The 25,174-nt window shown below is 36.7% G+C and overlaps 4 protein-coding genes across 6 annotated transcripts in view; 2 read left to right on the forward strand and 2 right to left on the reverse strand.

The window, feature by feature from the left end:
- Window positions 1-24,957, reverse strand: part of LOC117790064 (5'-AMP-activated protein kinase subunit gamma-2) — a 61,356-nt gene extending 36,399 nt beyond the window's left edge. Inside the window, exons 1-2 of one of the 2 annotated variants that reach the window (XM_034629318.1) lie at window positions 24,781-24,957; window positions 24,545-24,702 (exon numbers count right to left, since the gene is read on the reverse strand). In XM_034629318.1, coding sequence (XP_034485209.1) covers window positions 24,545-24,702; window positions 24,781-24,928 — 306 coding nt within the window. In that variant the 5' untranslated portion in view covers window positions 24,929-24,957. Of the gene's footprint in view, window positions 1-1,182; window positions 3,061-21,547; window positions 21,684-24,544; window positions 24,703-24,780 lie in introns of those variants that run through there. The other variant, XM_034629317.1, reaches the window with a different exon arrangement.
- Window positions 9,035-12,047, forward strand: LOC117790065 (sensory neuron membrane protein 1). Of its 2 annotated transcripts, XM_034629323.1 has the most exons (8): window positions 9,035-9,223; window positions 9,288-9,445; window positions 9,518-9,665; window positions 10,410-10,664; window positions 10,837-10,921; window positions 10,979-11,343; window positions 11,428-11,606; window positions 11,668-12,047. In XM_034629323.1, exons 1-8 carry the CDS (start codon window positions 9,113-9,115, stop codon window positions 11,921-11,923), a joined length of 1,557 nt encoding a protein of 518 aa, XP_034485214.1. In that variant the 5' UTR covers window positions 9,035-9,112; the 3' UTR covers window positions 11,924-12,047. The 2 variants fall into 2 exon arrangements, with proteins under 2 accessions (XP_034485214.1, XP_034485213.1); XM_034629322.1 differs by having other exon boundaries at window positions 10,837-11,343.
- On the reverse strand, window positions 12,322-13,842 carry LOC117790068 (platelet glycoprotein V). The gene has a single exon (XM_034629325.1). The coding sequence runs from the start codon at window positions 13,564-13,566 to the stop codon at window positions 12,364-12,366; it is 1,203 nt and encodes a 400-aa protein (XP_034485216.1). The 5' UTR covers window positions 13,567-13,842; the 3' UTR covers window positions 12,322-12,363.
- On the forward strand, window positions 17,795-20,027 carry LOC117790067 (insulin-like growth factor-binding protein complex acid labile subunit). The gene is made up of 2 exons (XM_034629324.1): window positions 17,795-19,120; window positions 19,459-20,027. Exons 1-2 carry the CDS (start codon window positions 18,101-18,103, stop codon window positions 19,897-19,899), a joined length of 1,461 nt encoding a protein of 486 aa, XP_034485215.1. The 5' UTR covers window positions 17,795-18,100; the 3' UTR covers window positions 19,900-20,027.
- Window positions 24,958-25,174: the final 217 nt, after the last annotated feature.

A 25,174-nucleotide genomic window follows, 5' to 3' on the forward strand; every position in this document is an offset into this window, starting at 1 on the left:
GAAGTGATAATTAAATTTATGGGGTTTTTGTGCTACTTTAAGCAGGTACATTTGCTCGTCGATAAGACAAAGGTTACAGAAACACGTCATAATAGTTAGGAGTGGTTTACCAAAATATACGTATGATTCTTATGACGAAAAAAATCAGGGTACCCGGGAATCCCATACAGAGTTATTATCAGATATAATCATGATCTAAAAATAGTGCACCAGTGTATCAGTTAGAACCCTCTATATGGGAGTATTGTTAAGAATTAAAAATGGTTACTTTGCTCAAACTGCTACTTTTATTAAAGCTTAACCAATTTTGCCAATATTTGTTGCAGAAAATTAATAATTTGGGCAGCATTTAAGTGATTAAAGTCGAGCAAATCGATATTCAATGTGAAATGGAAGATATTTAGTACACTCAGAAAAATTTGCCATTCTAAAATTAGGTACGATCGTACTTGAATTTATACAGTTTCGTTCTTAAAATTTTAAGATTGCTGTTAAATTAAGTATGAATCGATCTTAAATTTAGAATTCTGACTTCACATTCCAATGGCAGCTATCCAAAATAGTATTCCGATTTTAATCAAACTTAGTCAAAATATATAAGACCATGGCAAATATATAATCCGTGAGTCTAGTAAAGATACCTCCAGAAACAACTGAGTTATTTATATTAAACTAGTTTAAGATTTCTTTGTACTTAAATTAGTTGTATTCAAGATTGAAAGGAAGTTAAAAATAAGAACGTTTCTTACTAAAAACAAGTACATTTTGGGACATTTCTTTTTCTTTGACGAACCTTAGAATTCTCAACTGGTTCTTGCTTAAATTTAGTATGCATACTAGTGTATGTTTTAAGATTAAAATTATTTAACGAGAAACAAGAACATTTTGGGTTTAGTTCACGATTTTTATGTACTTAAAGTAGTATGTTTTCAATTTTTTTTAGACTTGAATCAAACCCAAAACGTACGTAAAGTATCCCCGAAAAATCTCATTTTAAGATTTTCGTACTTGCGAAAACCGAACTTAAAATAAGATTTTTGTTCTCAACTTGAGAAAAACTGAACTTTGACAGCTTTTGAGATTGTTTGTAACGGAAAATGGCCTGTTTTTTTTTTTCTGAGTGTACTATTTTCGATAAGATATTTCTTGTCATGTACCCCTGATATATAATACCAAACTTACATCTTCAGACACGGAGACGGAAACGGAACCAGAGGCAGTCAATTGCCTTGACGGACTCGTTGCCGAATGGCTGCTCTCATTGCGCTGGAGCAGGCGTGGCATTGTGGAGACGCCGCCTAAGGAGACGGGTCGCACGTGTGGAGGAGTCGGTGATGCAGCATCGTGGCCATCCAAATGGCTGGGCAATGCTGGAGCACGACGTATCCAAATCTCGTCCAGCTCACGTTCACTGGGCGTGCGCGGCTTGTTGGCCAAACTGCTGCTGTTGGTATCACAATTGAGACTTTGGCTTTGCTGGCTGTTGCCGCCATTGAGGGAGACATTGCTTTGGGATGGCGCACGTATCTCGACCAAGGATGAGTCAAAGAACTGCTTGGAGAGATGTGGTGCTGCAGCGGGGAAGCGATTGCTGCCATATCGCTGCGAGAACAAGCCCTGCACTGAGGAGTAGCCGCCAAAGCTGGAGGGGAAACTGATTGTTTGTGCATTGTCGCTTGGCCTTAGTTGCCTCAGTTGCCGCAGCTGTTGGGCCTCCATGCGCAGCTCGGGCGTCTCCTGGGCACGGGACACCGTAAACTTGCCCTTGATTATGATCGGCGCTTCTGCGGCTTGAGGCAGCTGAAACGGCGGAATCGCTGATACTGCTCCCGCTGCTGCTGTTGACGGCTGCGACTGCGGCTGCTTCTGTTGCACCGGAACTGCTACTGGAGCTGGTTGCTTGGGCGCAGCTGCTGGAGATGCAGGTTCACTCGACTGCAGCAGCTCCTTCAGCGCCTTGGGCAATATGGTGGCCGGTATGGGAGGCGGTGGTGGCGGCGGCGGTGGTGGCAACGATGTGTACTGCTCCTCAATGTTACGGGTATTAATGCGATCGATTTTGTGCATAAACTGTTGACGCAAACGCTCCAGATCCTTGAATTTCTCCTTGGAGGCCGCATCCTGCGGCGTCGGCGGACGCGGCGGTGCCTTTGACACTCGCTCGAATCGTGGCGCCTCACCGGCATTACCGCTCACGGGTGGCGACTTGTCGCCATCGTCCTCATCGTCCTCCTCCTTGCACTGGGACAGGCGGCGTCGCTCGATAAACGGCGGCATCAGATACATCGGACGTTGATGATAGAGATCGTAACGTGCATCGCTGGCTTTGGTAAACTTGGCGCTCAAATTGAGTGCGCCCACCACGCCCATATCCTCGACATCGTCGTTGGCATCATCATCGTTCTCATCATCGCTGCTGCTGCCGCTGCTGCTCTGGAAGTCAAAGGAGTTGGCACGCGGCAGCGATTGCAGTTGCAGTTCCAATTGCGGTGTCAACTGTTGGCTGTACTGCAAGCCGCCAATTCCGGCCAGCTGGCTCAGACTCGAGGCCGAAGATTCGCCGGTGGCCTGACCATTGGCACTGGCCTCCGAATCCGACTCATAGCCATCGGCCACCGCCTGCTCCAGGTCATCCATGGTGGACTCAAAGGCGCACTCAAAGCTATCCATTTGATTGTCATGGCACAGCATCTGCATTTGTTGCCGTTCCCGTCCCATTTCCTTTTCCTTCTCCCTCCTGTCATCCTGCTTCTCTTGGTGCTCGCTCATCGATGATGATGATGCATTGGAGTCGTCGCTCGTTCTGCTTGTTGTTGTTGTGCCAGCTACTGCTGCTCCTGTCTTTGTGATCTGCTGCTGTTTCACATTATCCTCAATGTAGTCGCAGTTTGTGGCCATTTGCAGTTTGCTATTTGGTTGGTTCTTACGATAGTTCTAAATTTCTATTGTTGATGATAATATTGGAACTCCTCTGGTGCACTCAGTTCTCCAATTCGCTATGCAAATGATCTTCTATGGAACGACATTGGATTCGCGTGAAATATGTTTGTTTTTTTGAATCTGCAAAAGAATTTCATGTGGTTTTGTTGTTTGCATATTCTTAAGCAGTTCAGCTGTGGCTTTCGATTGTGTTGATATGATAGAGCGCGGAGAGAGAGAGACCGAAAGAGAGTTAGAGTCCAACAATTTGCGGATCTCTTTAAAATTTTAAAGATCCTTTGATTGACTTTTAAATTATTGTCTAGAGTATTTAAAACAAATGACTCTGCTGTATTTTATTCTCTGAGCTTATCCCAAGTGGTTCTAGCACATACAATTTAATGAGTCAGTTTTACTAAATACCACATAATAAATCATGCTCAACTTACAGAGAAACAACAAGAAATTAAATAAACATTTGTGTGAAACGTCAAGTATTTCAGTCATTTTAGGAACCCTCACGTCTGAGCAGACAAACCACAAAGTAAGCAACATTAACATGTTGTCAGTCTTCAGATACCTATGTAGCTGCCAAAGCAGTCAGAGTTCCAAAAAAAAAAAAAATAAAATAAAATATAAAAAAGAATTTGTAGCACGAGGTGAAGGTCGACAAACAACGCCGTAAAGCATTTAGAAAATGGCATTTTCTGTTTCTGTATTTTGTATTTTCGAACTGGCCGAACTGAGCAATCGTCATTCATCCAAAACAGAAGCAGATGAAAGAAAAATACACAGAAATAAAAAAAAATACAACAGCAAATTTTGTGTGTATATCTGAGTATGAACACAACGAACAAAACAAAGCGCTAACAAAGCTAATTTAATTATTTACGCGTCGTCAAAACAAAACAACATTGGTTATTATGCTATATTGTGATAGACTCGCAGATACCCTGCACTGTAATTGTTTGAAAATTATCAGCACACGAACAAAAAATGTAAAAGTTGAAAGAAAATTGTTCAACATTTAGGTTGAAGTTGATTGCACAGTAAATTTTGTGTGTTAAGGACATTAAACCATATGAGAAGTAATAAGAACAGTATATTTTGTAAATTATCAAACAAACAAAAAGACAGACCATAGATTTCTATACTCATTTTTATGATTCTACCAGTACAAACTTAGGTCTTTACACTCAGTCATTATTATTGATCATTTTGACACATCTGAAATTATTAGAGGTGTAGAAAAGTGGCGTTTTCTGATCTACTTGCCAAAAATCTTCAGAATGAACTGTGTCTCTCACTTTTTTCTCAACATCTCTCCCTAGATAAACGAGATTTTCACGAGATTTCAATATAAAAGATACGTTTCAATCTGCTGAACATACCCTTTCCAACTATCTTTTTGGTTAAGGGGCATAAAAAGCCAAACAATCGCCATAAGAAAGCAATGAAGGGGAATGAAAATACAAACATATGGCAACCACGCATATTCCAAAAGATTAACACACACACATTCCTCAAACACACCCCTACCCCAAAAAAAAAAAATGAGTCAGAAGTTGACACTAAAAGCTAAAATATTTGGGGTTCGCGGTTAGAGAGCTTCTCAAAAAAAATTGATTATAATGCACAATAGAAATGATAACAAACAGTTTAACTAAAAATTTAACTTCACTTCTTGTTTAATTATCTTCTTTACATTTAAACGACATTTTACCAAAAACTAACATTTCAACAGCTTCAAAAAATTATGTTTATGGACAAGACAACATAATGACCCTAAATTTGAATAAACATATGTTCAGCAAACAGAGGATATGGAGGATAATGTATTCATCGGCAATAATTACAATGAATATTTTTAATATATATAAATGTGTTTAACTTTTGTGCAAATTTTAAACAAACGCATGATACAAATCTAACTATCTACCTGTAGATATCTGCTTGAAGACAATTTATGACCGCAGAGGCGTTATATTTCGCATAGCTTAAAAGCAAACCGCAATTGAGAAAAATAATTGCAAACGATACACCCAGCAATTAATAGCAATTAGATATGTACATATGAGTACAGCACTCGTATATCCGCTCATTATGGTACGAGGGGTCGGAGGGTTTTTTGGGGTGTTCAAGTTTACGGTTTTCCACAAAGTTTCTGCAGTCACGCGGGAAGGCAGAGTGAGTCAGGCCAAGTGAAATGAATAATTAAAGCATAACTTTTGAACTGACAGCACGGCTATGCGTCAGATACTTTTCTGACATTAATTACACACACAAATAAGCAGGAGTACTGTAAATACAACTGTGTAACACAATTGTTAAATTGCAACAATATAAATATATACATATCCATTTATGTGTTAGAATTTCCGTGCAGTATTCACGACAGCTGCGGTTGTCTTTTAATTATAAGCCATTAACAATTACAATTGCAACAACCACAAATAATTGCTGGCAAATCGAGCGTCATGTAGGTGAGTTGTACCTATTAATCAATGACGAGTATCTTTTACAGTCTTATGTTCGTATATACGAACAAAGTCCGAGTATACGGATCTAGGCTAGACAAACTGGCGTCTAAGCTCAACTCAACTAAACTTGGTTGAATATAATATGCGGTTTTCAAGCAGCACTTGTCCGTTCTGAGAAAGCAGTAATTTAAGTACAATGAAATGCAACTTAAAGGCTGTAATTAATCGTGGATGGCAAACTATTCTTTCAATATATTTCTACATATTTGTTTTATGTTAACTTTCCCGTGCAAAGGCTGACAAAATTGTATATAAAAATTTAAGAGTTACTTTACCACCAAAGATTTAAATAATAAGAAGTGCTTTTCAACACAATAAACTAAAGAGTATAATTAAAATAATTTTCATATTGCTTACAGTGTAAAGCATGTATAAAAAAGGTTAAAACTCATTACACAAATCTTATAAATAAATAAATTATATTAATTGAGCACTATAAAAAGCTGTACGTGTTCTATGACCTTTATAAGTTTCCTTAATATTGTTTTGCAAACATTTTTAACTTGATCTAAAGGCTATGCATAATAATACGAATTCTTTACGTATTGAGAGATTGAACGGCTGACAAATGAATTATTGCAGTCACGTAATTAATATAATTCTCCAATTGTGAAATATATATTCGAAAGTAAACAAAATATTGAAATATAAAATTGGCACACAAACAATTAAAAGCATTTTGTATGGTATTCATTTATTATAAAACAAACATTTTTTTACAGAGAGCGGAATGGAAAAATGAGTAACCCAGCTCAAAAGGCATTCGCAATCGCAATCGGTTTGATTACTATAAGTAATAAATTATAAACGGTTAAATTAGGAAGACATGTAAATGATAATGAATTACAAATGAGAAAGTCAATTGTCGTTGGCTTTGAATAGCTCATAGTTATAAGATTAATAATCTACTTGGGTGTGGGCCTTAATTTCTACTAAATGATGTAAGATACAAGGATTATGCAACTGCAACGACGGAAAACTTAAAAACTAGCATGATTCACTTAAACTGATATCAGATTCTGGCGCATTGAATGTGCCACGAGTGAAAATAATCAATTAATGTCTGTCACACGATATGTGCCACGAAAAATCAACCAATTAATTTCACCAACAAAGTATTGGCTGTCAGGGGGAAGGGTTCTAAAGGCAACAGTGTATTAGCCAGAAGCGTTTTGTCTCTATCTCGTATAGATCAAAGATACTGGTAACAAAGAGTTGTCTTTGTTTTGTAATAAATTAATATAGAAATTAACGTTGCAGTGCTGAAATTAGTGGGCGAAGATCGTGGAATTTTCTAGAAGATCGCTAATTGGCAAAAAAGTGCCGACATCTGGCTGAGACCTCCAGAGTCTAGTGTAGGCGAATAGATAAAATAATTGCATAGAAGAATGCAAGTTCTTAATAAAATACCTCAAAACAGGCATTTATTGTAAAATAATGTGAATGAAGTAAAGTTAAGGCGAGAATAAAATGTATGATAAAGAAGGAAAAACTGTAAGAATTAAATGAATTATACGTAGATATCAAAATGATTAAATTTGGCTTCGAATGAATTTTTCATCCGTCGTTCCTATTTACGACATTTACATTAATAATAACACTAATATTGAACCATTTCATGTCGTATATGAAATGCCAGTGACTGGTACTCAGTTTGCACCTCAATAATCGACTGTAAGTAATCATTTGCTCAGCAGAAAACTGAATGAATTTGGAGGCCGGCTCTCTGGCTGAGACTTGGCATTTTTAACTCTGGGTCTGTTGTCAAGCGTATTTGCGAATATGTATTTATTTAAATATTGCTGTGTTTTTTACACAACTCGTTTTTCTGTGTCACTTTATAAGTTATGCGTCCCTCAATTGCTCAATTGTTCAATATTTCAGTTGAATCGCATCGACGTTAAAGTCACGTGTTTGTGTTTTATCATTTTCTTAACGTTCGTTTTTTTTTTTGTTTTTGCTTCAATGTTTTATGCAGTTTCGATTTCTGTTTGTTTTGACGGGTGACAATTTAATGACTACTGTGTTTCTTTGCTTGAGTCTTTTTCTTTCACTATTCTTCAATGCCCATGGGGAACGACGGCCAAGGTGCAATAAAATCTATGATATTATATGTTGGCAGACATTTAAACACATTTAAATTACAAAGAAAAACATTCTGTAATAGTACGTAGAAAATTCAAACATTATTATTTTTGTTCATTTTATTGAAATGATAAAACTCTTACCGCAATTAAATTGCCTTTATATTGATTTAATCCATCAATATACGACTTACGGATTTTTGTCAGTGACGTGGTTGCAATTGACATGTAGTTGAATTATTACAAATGTAGGTGTTCGTTTAAGACTAAGTGTTATAATGATGGAATCTTCAGCAGGTGTAGCAATTTTCAGAATGCAAAGTTTACTTTTGTTTATGTGTAAATCTTAGCCTTGGACTTGTATCATCATATACTCATAGTGGCAGTCCATCAAATAGACAGTTTATATATATAAAATAAACTGTACAGCCTATAGATAATAGCCTATATTAAGAATAGATATAGATAGCACTCGTTACACACGAATGAATCTCAATTATTGCCTACTAGATGCCACTTTTCATTAATGTTAACTTTACTGTTACGGTTGTTGTCCAATATTGCAACTTATATTCATAGTGTTGTTGCGACTTTATTTTTAGACGATCACTGATGAGCAGTTCATTCAACTGGTTTGCAACAGCAAGAACATTTCCACATCTATTTCTTTATAGTCATTTTATTCTGCATCTCCGAGCGGTTTTAATAGAGCTTTGTTTGCGTACTTTTCGAAGCGCCATTTGGACCAGTTAAGCTGGCCATAGAATACAGAATCGACAAATCACAAACAAAATATTGTCGATTATAAGCTTTAACGCCACGTATTAAAAACTCAATCAGTAGAATACATTTAAAAACATTATTCGACTGAGAAATTACCTGTAGTTACATTTAGTATTTTTTTTTTTTATTTATTTAATATTTATACTTATTTTAATAAGATGATGAGTTTGCAAATACAATTTTCGTATAGAAGATTTTGTATAAATGGGCAGAATGAACCTATTAAAAATTAAATTGGGAAGCGAATTTTAAATAATTTTTACTTCAATCCTATAAAATATAAGTATACCTAAGTCTAAGATTATATCAGTTTTGCTAAAGAATAAGTCGAAGTAGAGGAAAGATGCTGCAGGTATTTAATAGTCGATCATTTTTATTATAGTCGTCTTACCCCTTACTCGATTGAGAACACAGCCTGTACTATTCACACACGCTTGTTTCTCCGATTGTTGTGAAGTACTGTCAGGGTGGGATGGGAGTATACATAAGCCAGCTTGCAATATTCTCACATGGGCCGTATATAAAATGTATTTGATTCTCCAATTGTTTTGCAATGCCAAGCATATAAAAATATAATATAATTGATGGGAGGAGGGGGCTGGATTTTACGATTTATAACGACATTTGCCATATGCGTTGAGAGCGAATTTGGCACGTAAGCCTTACAATCCGACTTCAGACCTCAGCCGGACGTTGGACGATTCAAAACGGTTTTTAGCAGCGCGGTAACTGACTGGAAATCTTTAAAAATCTCTTAGTACAAAAATCTTAAACCTCGTTATCAAAATGCATGTGCATCGCTTGAAATTGCTAATTGGATCCGCTGGTACATTAATATTCGGTATTATTTTTGGCTGGGTTTTATTTCCCCGCATTCTCAAATTTATGATATCGAAGGTGTGTTGTGCTTGTGAATTCTACCAATTATTGGAGCATTAACTCTTATCAAATCACTTCACAGCAAGTCACACTCAAGCCGGGCACGGATATTCGCGATCTTTGGTCGGCCACGCCTTTTCCTTTGCATTTCTACATTTACGTTTTCAACGTAACCAATCCAGATGAAGTGAGCCAGGGCGGTAAACCGCGTGTGCAGGAGGTTGGACCCTTTGTCTTCGAGTGCGTATTATAAATATATCTAAAATATCTAGAAAACTTGACGCTGTTATCTAACATTTTATTTACCGCCAGCGAGTGGAAAGACAAATATGATTTGGTGGACGATGTCGTTGAGGATACGGTTAGTTATAACATGAGGAACACTTTCATCTTCAATGAGAAGGCTTCAAGTCCTCTCACAGGCGAGGAAATCATCAACTTTCCGCATCCAATTATACAGGTACGTAAGAAAGTTGAAAACATTTACCAAAAGGTGTTTATGAACAGAGTAGACACTAGTAGTTTAGGTTACAAAGATTATACAAAATACTATGGAAAAAAAGAGATTTGAATGTCTCAAAATCAAGCACCGCAGTATTCTTACTTGTTACTTATAATTGGAGCTACACTTTCCTTACATTACTTTCATTGTAATGAACATTAATTGTGCATTTGCAAATCAATTTGGTATAGAACCCTTCATTTATTATAGATAAAATCAACAAGCTAAGACGTCATATTTCAAAACAATGCCTACGATAAATAACAAAAAACTATTTGGAAGACCCCGTAATCTATTGTTAAACTACAAAAGCCTTGTAAATTATGCAAATCACTTAAGTTCCCAGTGACTTAAAATAATCTATCGTTGTAAAAAATCAACTCAATTTAGACAGCAGTTTGCAAAAACAGGGACGTAAAGAAATAAACCAATCACACGTCGTAGTCAGAATACATTCGAGTAGTTTTACTTATTACCCACCGTTCGCCTTAGCCGAATCTATTTGCCTTTGTGAATAGTAAATGAGATTAAATTAACTCGCCATTTATCATAAACGTAGAACTGACTCGTCAGGCCCCTCCGAAACGGAGGCGGAGAGACTGAGTCGGACTCGGACTCGGACAATGAAAATGCGAATGGGTTAGGTGCATTTCACTCAAAGCCCTTTACTCACTTCACTTGTCTCCTAATCTAATTTGACAGTCCGCCGGCATAACCGTACAACGAGAACGGGCGCCAATGATAGAGCTTGTGGCCAAGGCATTGACGATTGTCTTTCCAACTGGTAAGGCCTTTATAACAGCCAAGTTTATGGATTTGTTTTTCCGGGGCATCGATGTCGACTGCTCCTCGGAGGAGTTTGCTGCCAAGGCGCTGTGCACGGTTTTCTTCACAGGCGAGGTTAAGCAGGCCAAACAGGTCAATCAGACGCACTTTCTGTTCTCATTCCTGGGTCAGGTAAGCGATGCACTGAACCAAATTTAACTACACATTCTAAAGTTGAGAGTGAAAGCTTCCTTTTTTGTAATAAATTTTATTTGAAAATTAATTTTATTTGAAAAATGTTTATCCTCTTGAGTTAACCTTGTTTTGATTTTCGCTCAGTGTAATTCTTCTGATTATTACGCAGGCAAATCATTCGGATGCGGGACGATTTACGGCCTGTCGAGGCGTCAAGAACAATAAGAAACTGGGCATGGTCATAAAGTTTGCCGGTGAACCGGAAATGGACGTATGGCCGGGCGATGAATGCAATCGTTTTATTGGCACAGATTCCACAGTCTTTCCCCCAGGCCTGAAACGTGATGATGGCTTGTGGGCATTCACTCCGGACATTTGCCGATCTCTGGGCGCCGTTTATCAACGCAAGTCCTCATATCATGGAATGCCCTCATTTAGATATACCCTAGATCTTGGTGATGTGCGAATGGATGAGAAGCTGCATTGTTTCTGTGATGATCCTGAGGATTTGGATACATGCCCACCCAAGGGCACTATGCATCTGAATCCATGTGTAGGCGCTCCACTGATGGCATCAATGCCACATTTCTATAATGCGGATGAGAAACTCTTGGAAGACGTGGATGGTTTACATCCAAATGAAAAGGATCATGCTGTCTACATAGACTTTGAAACCGTGAGTTTGGAGTATTAACCAACACTGTGCAACTATCTTGGACATTTTATCCTTCGGCCTAATTCTTTATACTTATATTGATAGATGTCGGGCACGCCCTTTCAGGCAGCCAAACGACTGCAGTTTAATCTGGACGTGGAGCCTGTGGAGGGTATCGAATCATTGAAGCACATGCGAAAACTCGTAATGCCCTTGTTTTGGATAGAGGAGGGCGTTCATTTGAACAAAACCTACACCAATATGGTCAAGTACACGCTGTTTCTGTGAGTATTCCCAATTTAGGCACTCTTTCAGACATTTAACTGATTTGCTTTTTTTCAAAAGTGGTCTCAAGTTTAACTCGGGCTTGCGCTGGATCCTAATCACGCTATCGCTGGTTGGTCTAATGTCGACTGCATATCTATTTTATCAGAAATCGGATAGCCTGGACATTACCGTGCCGCCCAAGATCATCAAGGAGCAGAATAAGGTGGCCAATATAACACCAATCGAAAAGGAACGGCCTGTTGCACATCAAAACTTGCCCATACCAGGCCTTGATTTGTCCAATCCTAAAGTCGAGCACAGGGAGCGTTATTAGTTTCGGTTACGGATCGTTATTGCTGTCTTTGTTGTTGCTATTGTGTAGTTGAAAGCACTTGTAGTCCAAGCACGCGCTAATAAAGTGACCACAGTATAAACGTGGCAAGCTTATCAGCTGTTTAGTCGAGTCGTCTAACTGGTTTAGGCCTAGATCGATGCACTTGACAAGCATCTCTAATAATCGCGAGTGATCGGTCGGTGATCACTAAGCCCAGACAACGCAAGAGTTGAATGACAAGATCTCTGTGTTCTCATGACACCAATAATAATGTGCAACGATCGTTGATCGATGATCAAAGATCGATGATCGTTGACAGTAACTGTACAAGTACTTTGAAGATCGTACATTGCTATGAACACAGTTGACTGATCAACCATGAAATAGATTGAGTATAAACTGTCTTTCTTTTAACATCATTTATTTCTAAACATTATTAATTATGATATTTTTTCAAAGCCATCTCCAGTCCACAGCAACTCATCCGCTTCACCCACCTCTACGGTTGGACATCCCTGTTTGTCATCGCACAACCAATCGTTATCATCTAAATGTTCATCGTTGTCTACATCTTTTACAAATATCTCGCGCTCATCATTTTGTAAAATTTCTAGATATTGAAGTTGAGGCATTTGTGATATCATTTTCTCAGGCCAATCTCCAGCTTTATTTCGCGAGATACTTAGACGTTCCAGTTGCTTAGCTGGCCAAGGAGTTGGCAATGCTGGCAGTTCTTCCAGACCCGATAAATCCAATTCAAGTAGATTATTGGCATTACGAAGAAAGTCCAAGCTGCGTAGCTTAGAGTTACTGAGCAGCAATTGTTTCAGCTGCTGAGGTTGATCAAGTTTTAGACTCTTTAATTCACAATTGTTTGCCTGCAGCTGTCGAATGTCTCCCGTGAAATGGAGTGTGTGCAGTTGAGGATTGTCGGAGAGAATGAGACGTTGCACAGTCGAAAATGCATTGTCTGCAATTTGCTGCAAGTTATTGCCACGAGCTGAGAAGTCCTCTAACTCTTGTTGATTACCACACAAGCTGGCAGGCAACTTTGTCAACTGATTGTAGTCCAAGTTGAGATAACGTAAATGCTTCAATTGCGTAAATGCATCCGCAGGCAGATTTTGCAGTTGATTGCCTTGCAGCGAAAGTTTCCTGAGCTTTCTTAGGCCAGAAAACAGTTTGGCCGGCAAGTGCTGAAGTTCATTGTCAGCTAATCCCAATTCCTCGAGTTGTGAGGCCAATGCGAAGGTATCACCATCGAGATGGCTTATTAAATTGCCACCCAACTGTAATTTTTTAAGATTTGCAGCTGCCTGAAAGCATTCCCGTGCCACATGTTGCACTTGACAGCCATAAACATCAAAGTTCTCCAATTGTTTTAGTGATTTAAACACATTCAAAGGCAAATGAGTCAACTGGGAATTGTGTAACACCAAAGTCGTATAATTGCCCAGTTTTTTTGTGATTTCACTTTTAAAATATGCCACTTGCGAGTCGAGCGGATAGTTCAATTCTGCGCACAGATTCTCATTACATTCGAGGCTATACACTGACTCTGGCTTAGGGTTAGACTGACAGCTGTTAAGCCTCATCATCAGCATCATCCATAGCAGATATAGATAAAAACACACTGATGACATCTCAACACTAGACTATTGTTTCCGCAACTGAAATGTGTCACTGGTTAGATCAGCCTTTTTAAACCAAATAACATTCGGAATCAATCGGCATCTATCAAAGACGGATTCTCGACATTAAAAGCAAACTCACCCAGAACTGGTATTCTAACTATATGAAACAATATCCAAAGATGAGTATAACCAATTCATAATCAAGCTTGTTATGCTTTGCATTAAAAACATTGCTCATGAGCATTATGGATAAATAACACTAGACAGATTAATGTACGTCACCAACATATCAACTCAATGACTTATCTGGACTTTAGCTAAATCTAATTATGAAAGGTTTAGTTTACAATCAAATCAGTTTAGTGAGTAGAGTGTTCAAGTCTCGTTTTAACTAAGCTTACGTTCTCTTGCCTTTATGTCACAAGTTATAACGACTAAGAAACAAAACAAAAAAAAAACCGATTGCCTGTTGTCGAAAAGCGAAATGCTAATAAAAAGATATTTTATATATGTGCACACTGAATATTCGACAAGTTTCTGTTCGTATAGTAATTTTTGGACACAGACCGCAGCGATAAGCACGTTCTGAATACAGTTCCCGAAGCATGCATATAATATTATTATGGAGCTGTTAGGCAACTAGTATGTATGTACATATATCAGCTGTGAGATATGAGTATCATACAGTATGGATATCGTGTATGTGTGTGTGTGTGCGTTTTATGAGTATGTGGGCCAAGTTCACTGGTCAACATGGCTACTGTTGCTGATAAGACGGGAGATTTGTACGTAATAGCTGCCCTTTATGGCTACTTTATTGTAATTGCAATTTAAACGGACTTGTTATTTATAATTGATAGTCAACTAGAAGATCATGCCAAGTGTTGTTTGCAATATAATATACAATACTGAGAAACACACTTAAATCGAGAGTCTTTCGTGTATCGATAGTTTCTATTGAAAGATTCTAAAAAAAACCGATAAAAGTATCAACATTTACGACTCTACTGTACTGTAGTAATGACATTTCAATATTTTCTGTCCCTATCGAATCTCTATTACGATATATTCCAAATTAGATTTTGCCACATGATGATAAACTTAGCGGGAAGACCAATAAAATATTTAATGTCTCCATATATGTAGGCGCCATAAAACGTCACGATAGGAACACAAACTGCCTGACTGATTGTTTGTCATACGACTTTAAAGGCTATATAAATAAATATATATTTGTTTGCACAGCGAAACTATTGAGGAAAATTTGATTTAAATTAAACGCAACAAACAATTTTCACTGCGAAGACTGACAACAATACAAGCACAAAGTCCCGACTGAACAGCATTTATATTAAAGAGAGGGTACTGTTTGGTGGACGGAGAAAAGAAAGAGGGCCTTTTGCTGGTATGCAAAGTAATTGGCGGCAAATTGAATTGAAAGAACGACGACGAGAAATTATCGCTAAACGAAGTCATGCCGTTTCAATTGACTGACAACGAAAGGGCAAAAAACAACTATCAGTCGCTATATCTATATCTTATCTATATATGAACATGCTTAGATACAACTACAAACATAAGCAATTCAAGAATGTGATCAGTAATTGCCAATAAACAGATCGATCGATAATTATGCGTCTAAAACAAATATTAGCTTTTTTGGGTATTACTTATTTAAAATGCAAATTGAATCATTTTTTTATTTGTTTATTTGTTCGTTGTGCTTATCGCTTGCCCAGGAAACTGTTGCCAAAACTTAATTGGATGCGGCCACTGAAATGTTATTTGTTTGCATATAAATTAATTGTGCTTTTCTTAGCATTTAGTGAGGTTTGTTTAACTTTGTTTTGTTAAGCACTGTAAAAGCCCAAATTGATTGGACTGAACTAACTAGAAAGCAGGTCAAACGTGTTTCTTAAAGCCATAATAATTCTTATTTATTTGTTTACTTCTTGTATAAAAATTATAATATCTTTTAATGAATTAATGTCTTAATGCCAACAAATTTCTATACTTTGGAAAATTTTCATCGTTTATCGCACCTGTAGCCCCATACAATAACAACTACTTGTGGCTGATGTAAGGAGGGCCAAGACGCTTTCAATTTGGCCAACTGTCGCTCATAACTTGTTGAGCAAATGCCAAACTACTGCACACATACATACACAATTATAAATAAACAATATACTCGTATATAAATTCGTTAACAATATTTATATATGCAAACAGGCGTGAAATTGTTCAATGTTAATTTTTTCATCAAATCCAACTGCAAATGCTCTACAAATAATTTTAAAAAAAATTAATATTTACATAAAGACTGAAACTTATGATAACATAACTTTTTTCTGGATATTTTTAAATTAAATAAATAAATGAAAAAAAATTCAAATTATTTATTTACATTTGTGAATGGTTTTTTTGTAAGAGAGAGATAACAGTAGGTTCACAACTTGGATTTTTGTATACATATTATAAGCAAACTTATGATGCATTCCGTTTTATGTTATACAGGCAGTTGTTTAATCATTCAGGAAGAGTATTATATATTCGTCAATTTCTATATTATTATCTGTTCATTCTCATTTAATTTTAAAGCGCAAACGTGTCACAATATTGTTTTTGTCAGCATTCGATTTAATTGGTGATTTATCTCAAAACATCTTTTAAGTACATTAAAATGTAAATAACTTAACTGAACGAAACTGTAAAGATATTATATTGAATTCCATAGATCATGTCTAAAAGGATTTTAACTTTAATATATAATATGCATAAGATATACGACATAGAATACATATTTTGAACTATAACCGTTTATCTAGTTCTACCTATGATTAGATAGTTTCGAGTTCGAGGACATTATTCTAGTTAACTGTGACACACACCGCATATACATATATTATTGCTCCTAAGCAAATATTTACTCAGGCTGTTCCAAAGTTTTGCTTCTGATCGCCCCGCTGTCTGATAGAAAATCAGCGCTATCAGCTAAAAATTATTTGTTTCCCTCACAAAGCACAAGGTAAACACATGTGGAGAGTACATGGAAGAGTAAACAATTCTATAACCAAACTATACGAGAACTGTGACTCTGATAAGCCGACAGCGTTGCGTATTATACAAGTTAACGATAATAATATTTAGGTTTACTGTATTACTCGCAATTGTTGACCAGCAAGAACACAGCTTTTTCATTAGCATATGAAAAGCTGACTAAGCGCAATGAAAACTGGAGGAAAGAAAATTAACATTAACAAAGTCACAGACTGTGCAAATATTTCAGTGACATTATAAAAAATAACACTGTTAAAGTTATCTCGAGTCAGTGCGGATGTGCGGCTTCAATTAACCGGCAACAACAATAAAAACAAAATTATTATAGATATGTCAAAATGATGACAGCAAAAAATTAAATAATACACATTATATGTGTAGCTTGATAGCGTTTTTGAATGTAATCAGAATAATAAAGCTTTTCCTATATATATTTTCTACAGATTTATGCCCTTCATTTAAAAAAGGCATTTAAAATGAGCCATTAACTTTGTATCGTTTAATTATACAAAATATAGTAAATCATTTGGTACGTGTATGTATATACAATCTTTTTTTTTTTTTTAGATATATTCCTAATAGAATTAGTACTTTGATGTATAATTTAATCGAAATGGTAAATTTGTTGTTATTTATCCGTTTAATAAGTTCGGCAAACACCTGGCAACTTATAAGCTATTGAAATTCTTTCGTTATTTCTGAAAAAAAAAGTCTCAAAAAAATATAAAGTATTATAAACAAAGAAAAACCACAACCATATGCTGCCAACTTATTGGAAATAACAAAACAAAGGCAAGAACGCCTCTCATATTTTGTAAGAATACATTGAATAAGTTATTAATGAGAATTTAAATAACTCAACTAATGTAGCAAGTATTTACATTTATTTAATTCGTAGAAAAAATTTTAGTGTGTCCTCAATATAAGTCTGAAGCAGAGAATCAATTTGTAGTCCTGACAATTTATAAAGTTCTTTTATTGCCATCCTCCAGCAGAGAAAGAGTATTGCCGAGGGTACTTGGGTATGTTGGGTTCGATTTTTGTTTGTAGCAATTTGTGTTTTTCATTTTATTCATTTTTCTTTTTTTTTTGCAAAATCAAAACACCATGAATAGAACAAATGATTATATAGAACTGATGAGAGCATGATGAGAGCTATACAGAATAATTTGCTCGCATGTGAATCGATGGCGATCGCATTTTTAGTTGCCAGTGAAACGCGTAACCCGAAACACGCATACGCCATGAGAACCCGTGTCGCAGTCCATCTATTCATCGGGATATTGCTTGTAGTTTCAAATGCCAAAGGCAGAACGGAAGATGAGGATGGAGAGATATTGGATGAGAGTTTAACAACAGAGACAACAACAGAGCGCAGTAGCAAAAAGCAATTGATTAATATTGAAAGTCTGCAGGAAAATTGTAAATTCGAGAGGACAAAATTTGATGTCGCTGTAGCGGCTTCAACTTTGATCGACCGGAAGCGATGGCATTTTTTGAGCTGCCCACAAAGGTGCACATAGCACCAGATGGTGCCACCTATGAACTGGGCGAGGAGGAACGCCTTGTCACTTTGATAATGGAAAATGCGACGTTTGTGAATTTTCCCCTGCATCTATTCTACGAACTGCCGCAGCTGAGTGATCTGGACATGCGTCATTGCAACATGCGTTACGTCAGCTGGGAATGCTTTCTCGAAGCGAATAAGTTGAAAATTCTATTGCTCTCTGATAACGAAATCGCTCAGCTGGATGAGAGTAGTTTTTCCTATGCAAGCGAGCTTGAATATTTGTTTATCAGTTACAACAAACTGTCCAGCTTACATCCGGATGCGTTCAAGGGACTTGGACAGTTGCGTCATCTTGATCTCAGTAATAATCAGTTGGAGCTGCTGCCCGAGCAACTTTTCGAGGAACTGTCCGCACTTCAGGAGCTAGTACTGGCTGAGAATAAATTACGCTATATTAGCAGTGAGCTGTTGTCACACAATACTCGACTCCAAACTGTAGTATTGCACACAAATCAACTGCAAAATCTGGGCGAGTATGCGTTCCATTCAGCGCCTCTTCTGCTGTTCGTTGAACTGTCCCATAATCCAGGACTGGAGGTGCTTCTTCTTAGCCTCAATGCAGGACACTTGCTGGCCAGAAATTGCTCTTTGAGCCGTGTCAATCTATTTGGTGCTGTCTCGAACGTTGATCTCGATAATAATCACCTGCAGGAACTGTATTTTTCAACGTCGGAGGCACTAGAGCACCTGGTGTTGCGTAACAACTCGCTACAGCAACTTGCAACATTGTCGAATGTGCCACGCCTACGTCATCTTAATGTTGCCGATAATCCGCAATTGGGAGATCTGCCAAACGATTGGCAGACGCCGGAATTGGAGCGATTGGACTTAAGCAATACGGGTTTGCTGCAGTTGCCACTGGAGGCACTGCGTGGCATGCCACAGTTGCGAAAACTTAATGTGTCGGCCAATAATATCAGCGAAATTAATCCACAGGCAAGTTGTTCCCAAGTATCGGTAACAAGACCTAACAGTTTATATTAATATTGGGTGGCCGAAATTGGATTGTCGGAATTTTATACTTTCGATAAAGATCAAGAGATTCACGATCGCGATATTATGCAGTTACTCAAATAATAGGAAAATGTAGACTAACAAAATGGTGCATCCATAATTGAATATAGTTTACATTATATAAGAAAATAATCAGTTTAAAAGTTATTGACAAAAGCCCATATGACTCTTTTGTCAGCCAACCAATTCTTAAATTTGTAGATTATTTAGAATTGCTTCCTTTTCTGATATTTGATATTATTTTTTCGAAATATCCACAGGACTTTGAACAGTTGACACAACTCACACACTTTTACATACATGCGAACAACTGGAACTGCTTTAATCTAAGGTTGGTGATGGATATGGTCATTATACAGCATGGTATTAGCTATACCGTAGATAAATTCAATGATGACTTTCCGGGTGAGTATATCTATGGCATTGAATGCATGTATCGACTCCCCGAGCAAGAGCAGATGACATCGGATATGCAACAAGAGGTGGACTCATCATCGGCCTCCTCGGCGACCATCGAGTACTCACAGCTTGTCGAGCCGAATGTGGTGGAAAAACTGCGACAAGAGCTCAAGTCTGTGGTGCAGCATTTTGAGACGAGGCTCGATATGGTCTCCGGACAACTCAATACTCTCAATGCCAAAATGCAGACGCTGGAGCATATGAACAGCTCGTTATGGAACCAGGTGTCCATCAGAATTTGAATGTGCTGCTAACTGAACAAGATGATTTTTCCTATCCTGTCTTAAAAGATTTCCTTTTTAAATGTCAATTTAGTTTCGTGTCAATGTTTTTTACAATAAAGTAATTAGTGGCAATTACCGAGAATAATCCTTTTCAAAGTTTATTTTTAAACTTAAGGTTTTATATTATGTTTTATATTAAGGTCTAAAGCTGTTTGTAACAAGCGGGCAATATCGATAAAGTTGGAAATACAATGTTTGTTTGATAAACCCATGATGGTTGTAATAGGGGTAGATTCAAGTCAAGTTGGCAATGCTTAAATTAAAAACTGTTGGCAATACCGTTGAACAGGTGCCAGATTGCTCGACTACGAGATACCCTAAGAAATGAATGCAAATTCATGTGTGTGTTATTTTGGGAATGAGTTCAGTCCCAGTTTGATTCAGCTCAGCTCAGAGTATACAAGCAAATCAACTGAGACATAATTTTCGGTTTAACATAATAATTACAGCAAAAATATTGATTTACGAGATAAGCAAAGAAGTCGAGAAATGGGTTCATTCAACTTTCGGACTCAAAACCCAAAGAAAAGAGAACAGCAACTTTAAAAGTGGCCTCAAAATGAACTTAAATGCAGTACACAAATAATTACGTTATTACTGAGGAATGTCTGACAAACAAAACTGAATATTTTTTTAACTAAAAAAAATTTTTTTTTTTTTTTATTCCCTGTAACGTTAACAATAAATTTATCAGCATTTTGGATTTTATGATTCGTGCTAGGAAATCTAACAGAACAACTTCAAGTCGACGATTTCCATTTTATTATATTTAGATATAAAAAATACTTGTAAAAAATTTAAAAATTAATTTTTTTATAAAAAATTTTACATTAGTTTATGGGCTACTAATTGTACATAAAGACAACACACACAAAATCGGAGAAACAATATAAAAGCGGAAACAACCAGAATTTTATTGGGGGTCACTCTTTTCGAGCACTTTAAGATCTACAAATCAGATCTGATCAGATTGGCAGTTCGTGTCAGTTCGTGGGGTTTTGTATAAACATGTGACTGAGATATACGGTCTATACACACAAATACAGTCGTGTTTATATATAGTAATTATATATATATATATGTCTATGGATTTCTATTTAACGGTAATTGGCGCACTCAACTCGTGCCGAATGCGCAAACGTTTAATGTAAACATTTCGTATTTTCATAAAGCATTTAAAATCTGGTTTGTACTACGAAAAAACAACGACGAATATGAGATCTGAACGTAACACAGAAGTCTGTATAAATAGTAAGTAAAATATAATATTTTATGATGTTTACTGATAAAAATGAAGCTGATAAGTTACAAATGTAATGTGACAACTGCATCACATTAGAAGAAGTAATATAAAATTTAAATTAACTTTACTGACGTTTGTACCAGAATATTATTTGCCATTATAAAACAAGAAAAAATAATGTTTTATTGTTGGTGTCTTAAGATTAAATTAAATTCAGTCTCGCTCTTTGTTTTATTTAATTTTAAACAGATTTTTTACTGAAAACAAAAAGAGAAGAAACACGCTCTCTCATATCAACACAATGAAAGTATGCCAAAAATAAATATAAATAATTCAGTTTTAAGAAATGAAATGGAATCAAACCTGCGATTAATCAATAACTGGAAATATTAATGTTGTATTTGTTTTAATTTATTGTATTGTTGATATAACAATTACTTTATCATATGCAAAATAAAACTTAATTGAATTGTGCACACACTCACACGCACGTACACATGTATATATGTAGTATACACTTGACGAACTTTTGTAAACAATTAAAGATTACACTGAAATAAAAAGCACGAATTTGTTGTTAAACTATTGCTCTGCCATAATATAAAGATTAAAATTAAATTATATTGTGTTTCCATTTATTTCCTTTGCTTTTGTGGTTGTTTTTGTCGTTGTTTGCAGCACTTGAGGTGTTGACGTCTGATTAGATTAATTTATAACAAACAGCATTTAACTAATGTCACAAGCTGTGGCTCTTTGTTGTTGCTGCAATTGTTGTTAACAATTATCAGCCATTTTGTTCGACAACCAAATAAATCACACACGCACCAACAACAAAGCAGGAACAACAATCAATTTAATGCAGACGCGCGCACTTCCACTTTGGACTTTCCAATTGGAACACGCATCAGAAACTGATCAAAACCAACAACAAAAACACAATGCAAAGAGAGCGAGAGTGCGAAAGAGAAGAGCGAATTAGCCTGCCTTATGCCTGTATAACGGGCACAATTAATTTCACAGTGCAATTGTATTACAACAGACTCGCTGCTATGGGAAATTTCCATTAGTTGGTGTATTTGTTGTTGTAGATGTCGTCTTTTCTGTATGCGTATAACAGCTGATCATAGCACGCAGCAATCATTGCAGCTGATGCCGCTTATTGATTTTTTTGTATTATATTTTTTTTTTTTTTGTATTCTTATTTCTTTATTTTTTTGTTGAGTGATTTTGTAATCGTTTTGCGCATTACACTAAAGACCAGCAACTTTAAGCGATTGTTGCTATAATTGCTTTTGTTTGGTAATAATTTCTTTGCGCAGTCAACGTTAACATCGACATCAACGTCGGCGCAGTAAGACACGAACACACAATTAAAAGCTTTATCACAGAATATTTACACAATATGCAATTGACTTTTCGCTTTGTTACAACTTTGTCAAACATTTTTGGTTTTGATGCGTGTTTTCTGGTTTTTTCTTTCCTTTTTATTTGCCAAAAAGGCGCAACAGGTAAACACAGGCACATACACACGCAAATACACAAGCACACACACATACAATAACAGGCAGCGTTGGCGCGCGCGCGTTGCTTGCAGCTTTGTTGTGGCCACAGATTTATTAAGATTTACGCACAATTGCTGCTCTTGTACTTCATTTGACTTGATGCTGCTAATTGCAAGAGCACAGTTAATAAAACGGCTGAGCGGTGGGCCGATAAAAACGTAACGTTTGTGACAAAATAAAACGACACAGACTAAAAACAACTTAACACGACAAAAATTTATTGGTACTAAAATGTTTTTGTGCGCTGTGTGACCAGCCGCGACAGACGACAAAATGTAGCTCAGTTCGAGCACTAAAAATACTGAATCACTGATTAATATCAATTTTAGGTATTGCAAATTTCAAAATGCAATAGCTCTGCAATAAATTAATAATTTGATGAAAAATTAAAATTCGTAATTACTTTAAATAAAGGTAAACATTTTCATAAAAGTTTGAAGCATTTCATCCCAAGGGGAGAGAAGTTACAAATTTAATTCTGAAAAAACTATTTAAATTTCAGAAAATTCCAAATAGAACCTACAAAAATTTAAAAAATTCTCATAAAAAAAAATGTGAAAAATTTAAAAGTTACCAATTTTAACATTTGAGGCAAAATTGTACATACTGCCAGATCGAAAAATTTAACAGGGTGGCATCATTTGGGCCAGGTGGCAGCGTTAGGGATAAAATAGCTAAGTGGAAAAGAGATGTATAAATCCTTATAAAATAAATATATATACACCTTGGCCTATCTATTAAAGAAAACAAACATTTTGGATGCATTGCAATGGTGTAATAGCTATTTATCCCATCGATTTAGCGGGAGTACCCAATTTTTAATTTAGTCTATATATTATTTATTATAAATATTTCACACCGTTTAAATAATATTATTTGAAAGTTTTTGCCACCTGGCAGAAAAAAGATGCCGTTGATTTAAACAATGCCAGACCTTTGAAATTCGTTTTTAATTGGCTTTTTAGTAGCAAGAGTTTTTGAAATGTTGTCGCCATTTTTGTTGGAATTTTGTCGATTTTTTTAAATAAATGAAATTAAATTAAGTTATACAACTTAATTCCCGAGGTGTGACGAGATCCCAACATTGATTAAAAATTATCACCATTATTTTAACTAATTTCGAATTTTAATTAAGTTATACATCTTCATTCTCCGAACATTGATACAAAAAAAATCACCACTATTTTATCTAGTTTCGAAATTAAATGTTTTTGTCAGGACTGATCTCATTGCGTTTGTAAGCAATTGCTTGTTGCTTAAAAGTTGTTATTTTAAATCACGCGCCGTTTGCTTTGCTTGGCCATAGTGCTGCCAGATGTGCGCACTCGTCACAAAGCAGCGAGCTTTCAAGCCGATTAACAAGAGTGGCGGCAAATTGAAAATAGAAAAACTATTGTTTAGTTTTTCAATCAGTATTTCGTATACTGTTGTTTAAATGGCCCTGTAATTTTCATAGCTATCTATAAATACCTATAAATATTGATATATACTTTTATTAATGCAACAAGAGTTAAAAAATTTTCGCGCCTGCTAAAACGTAGCTCATAGAGTTATTTTCTTTTGGTTATTGGTTGATGTTGCTGTTTGTGTCATTACACGCCATGTGACGTCGCGAAGTCGGCGGAGTGGCATGTAGAAGAAAACTCCATGAAAACAATGTAACCCCAGTCGAATCAATAAAAATGGCGCATTGCAATGACGACATTGGCAAATCCTTTCCCCCAACTCAGTGTGTGCAGAATGACGGCATATTTTGGGTTGAGAAAATAATGGAGAAACAACAGAACTGGTTGCTCACCTGCTCAATATCAAAATCCCATTCCGGTGAGGGTGAACGTCTTTCCGATTGCCCACCAGGTGGTGGGGTGTTCAGTGCCGGAGAGCCCGCCTGTGGCTCCTCCGGGATGACGGCGAATCTTCCGCGCTGCAGAATCGGTGAAATGGCGCCATAATTAGCTGCAAACGAGGGAACAAAAGAAAAACGAGTTGGCTAATTGGAAATAGGTGGGTTGGTTGCTTAGATTCACAGCTTACATGTGGGCATAAGACGAAAGCGTCCTAGCGTCGTCTCTGGCGGACCTGCGGGCGTCGATGATGTGACACGAAAGCGGCCGCGGCGAGCGGCGGTCACTTCCTCATAATCACCCCCGCTGGCAGCGGCTCCTCCAGCGCCGCTGTGCATTTTCTATTTAAAGCTCACTGATGCTCCAACTACAAAAACACAAGAGAGAGAAAGAAAGAGAGTTAATGACGGCGAAAGAGTGTGAGCTAAAATCGATAGGTCAACTTCAGTTTGCATTTATGGCCCTACTGCATGCAATGTTGACCAAAGAAGGCCCAAGAAAGAGAGAAAAAGGGGGAAAAAGGAATAGAGTAAAATTTCTTTAGCGCCACAAAGTATGCTGCAATTCTAACATGTATTATCGGA

This window comes from Drosophila innubila (assembly GCF_004354385.1).
Source record: "Drosophila innubila isolate TH190305 chromosome 3R unlocalized genomic scaffold, UK_Dinn_1.0 2_E_3R, whole genome shotgun sequence".
Taxonomy (NCBI): Eukaryota; Metazoa; Arthropoda; class Insecta; order Diptera; family Drosophilidae; genus Drosophila; species Drosophila innubila.

Excerpts from the sequence above, each read along its gene's own strand:
- LOC117790065 (XM_034629322.1), top strand. The coding sequence starts at position 9,113 with ATGCATGTGCATCGCTTGAAATTGCTAATTGGATCCGCTGGTACATTA. Across the intron at positions 9,666-10,409 it reads TTCCGCATCCAATTATACAG|TCCGCCGGCATAACCGTACA; the intron begins GTACGTAAGAAA and ends CTAATTTGACAG. Across the intron at positions 10,665-10,836 it reads TGTTCTCATTCCTGGGTCAG|GCAAATCATTCGGATGCGGG; the intron begins GTAAGCGATGCA and ends ATTATTACGCAG.
- LOC117790068 (XM_034629325.1), bottom strand. The coding sequence starts at position 13,566 with ATGTCATCAGTGTGTTTTTATCTATATCTGCTATGGATGATGCTGATG.
- LOC117790067 (XM_034629324.1), top strand. The coding sequence starts at position 18,101 with ATGGCATTTTTTGAGCTGCCCACAAAGGTGCACATAGCACCAGATGGT. Across the intron at positions 19,121-19,458 it reads TCAGCGAAATTAATCCACAG|GACTTTGAACAGTTGACACA; the intron begins GCAAGTTGTTCC and ends AAATATCCACAG.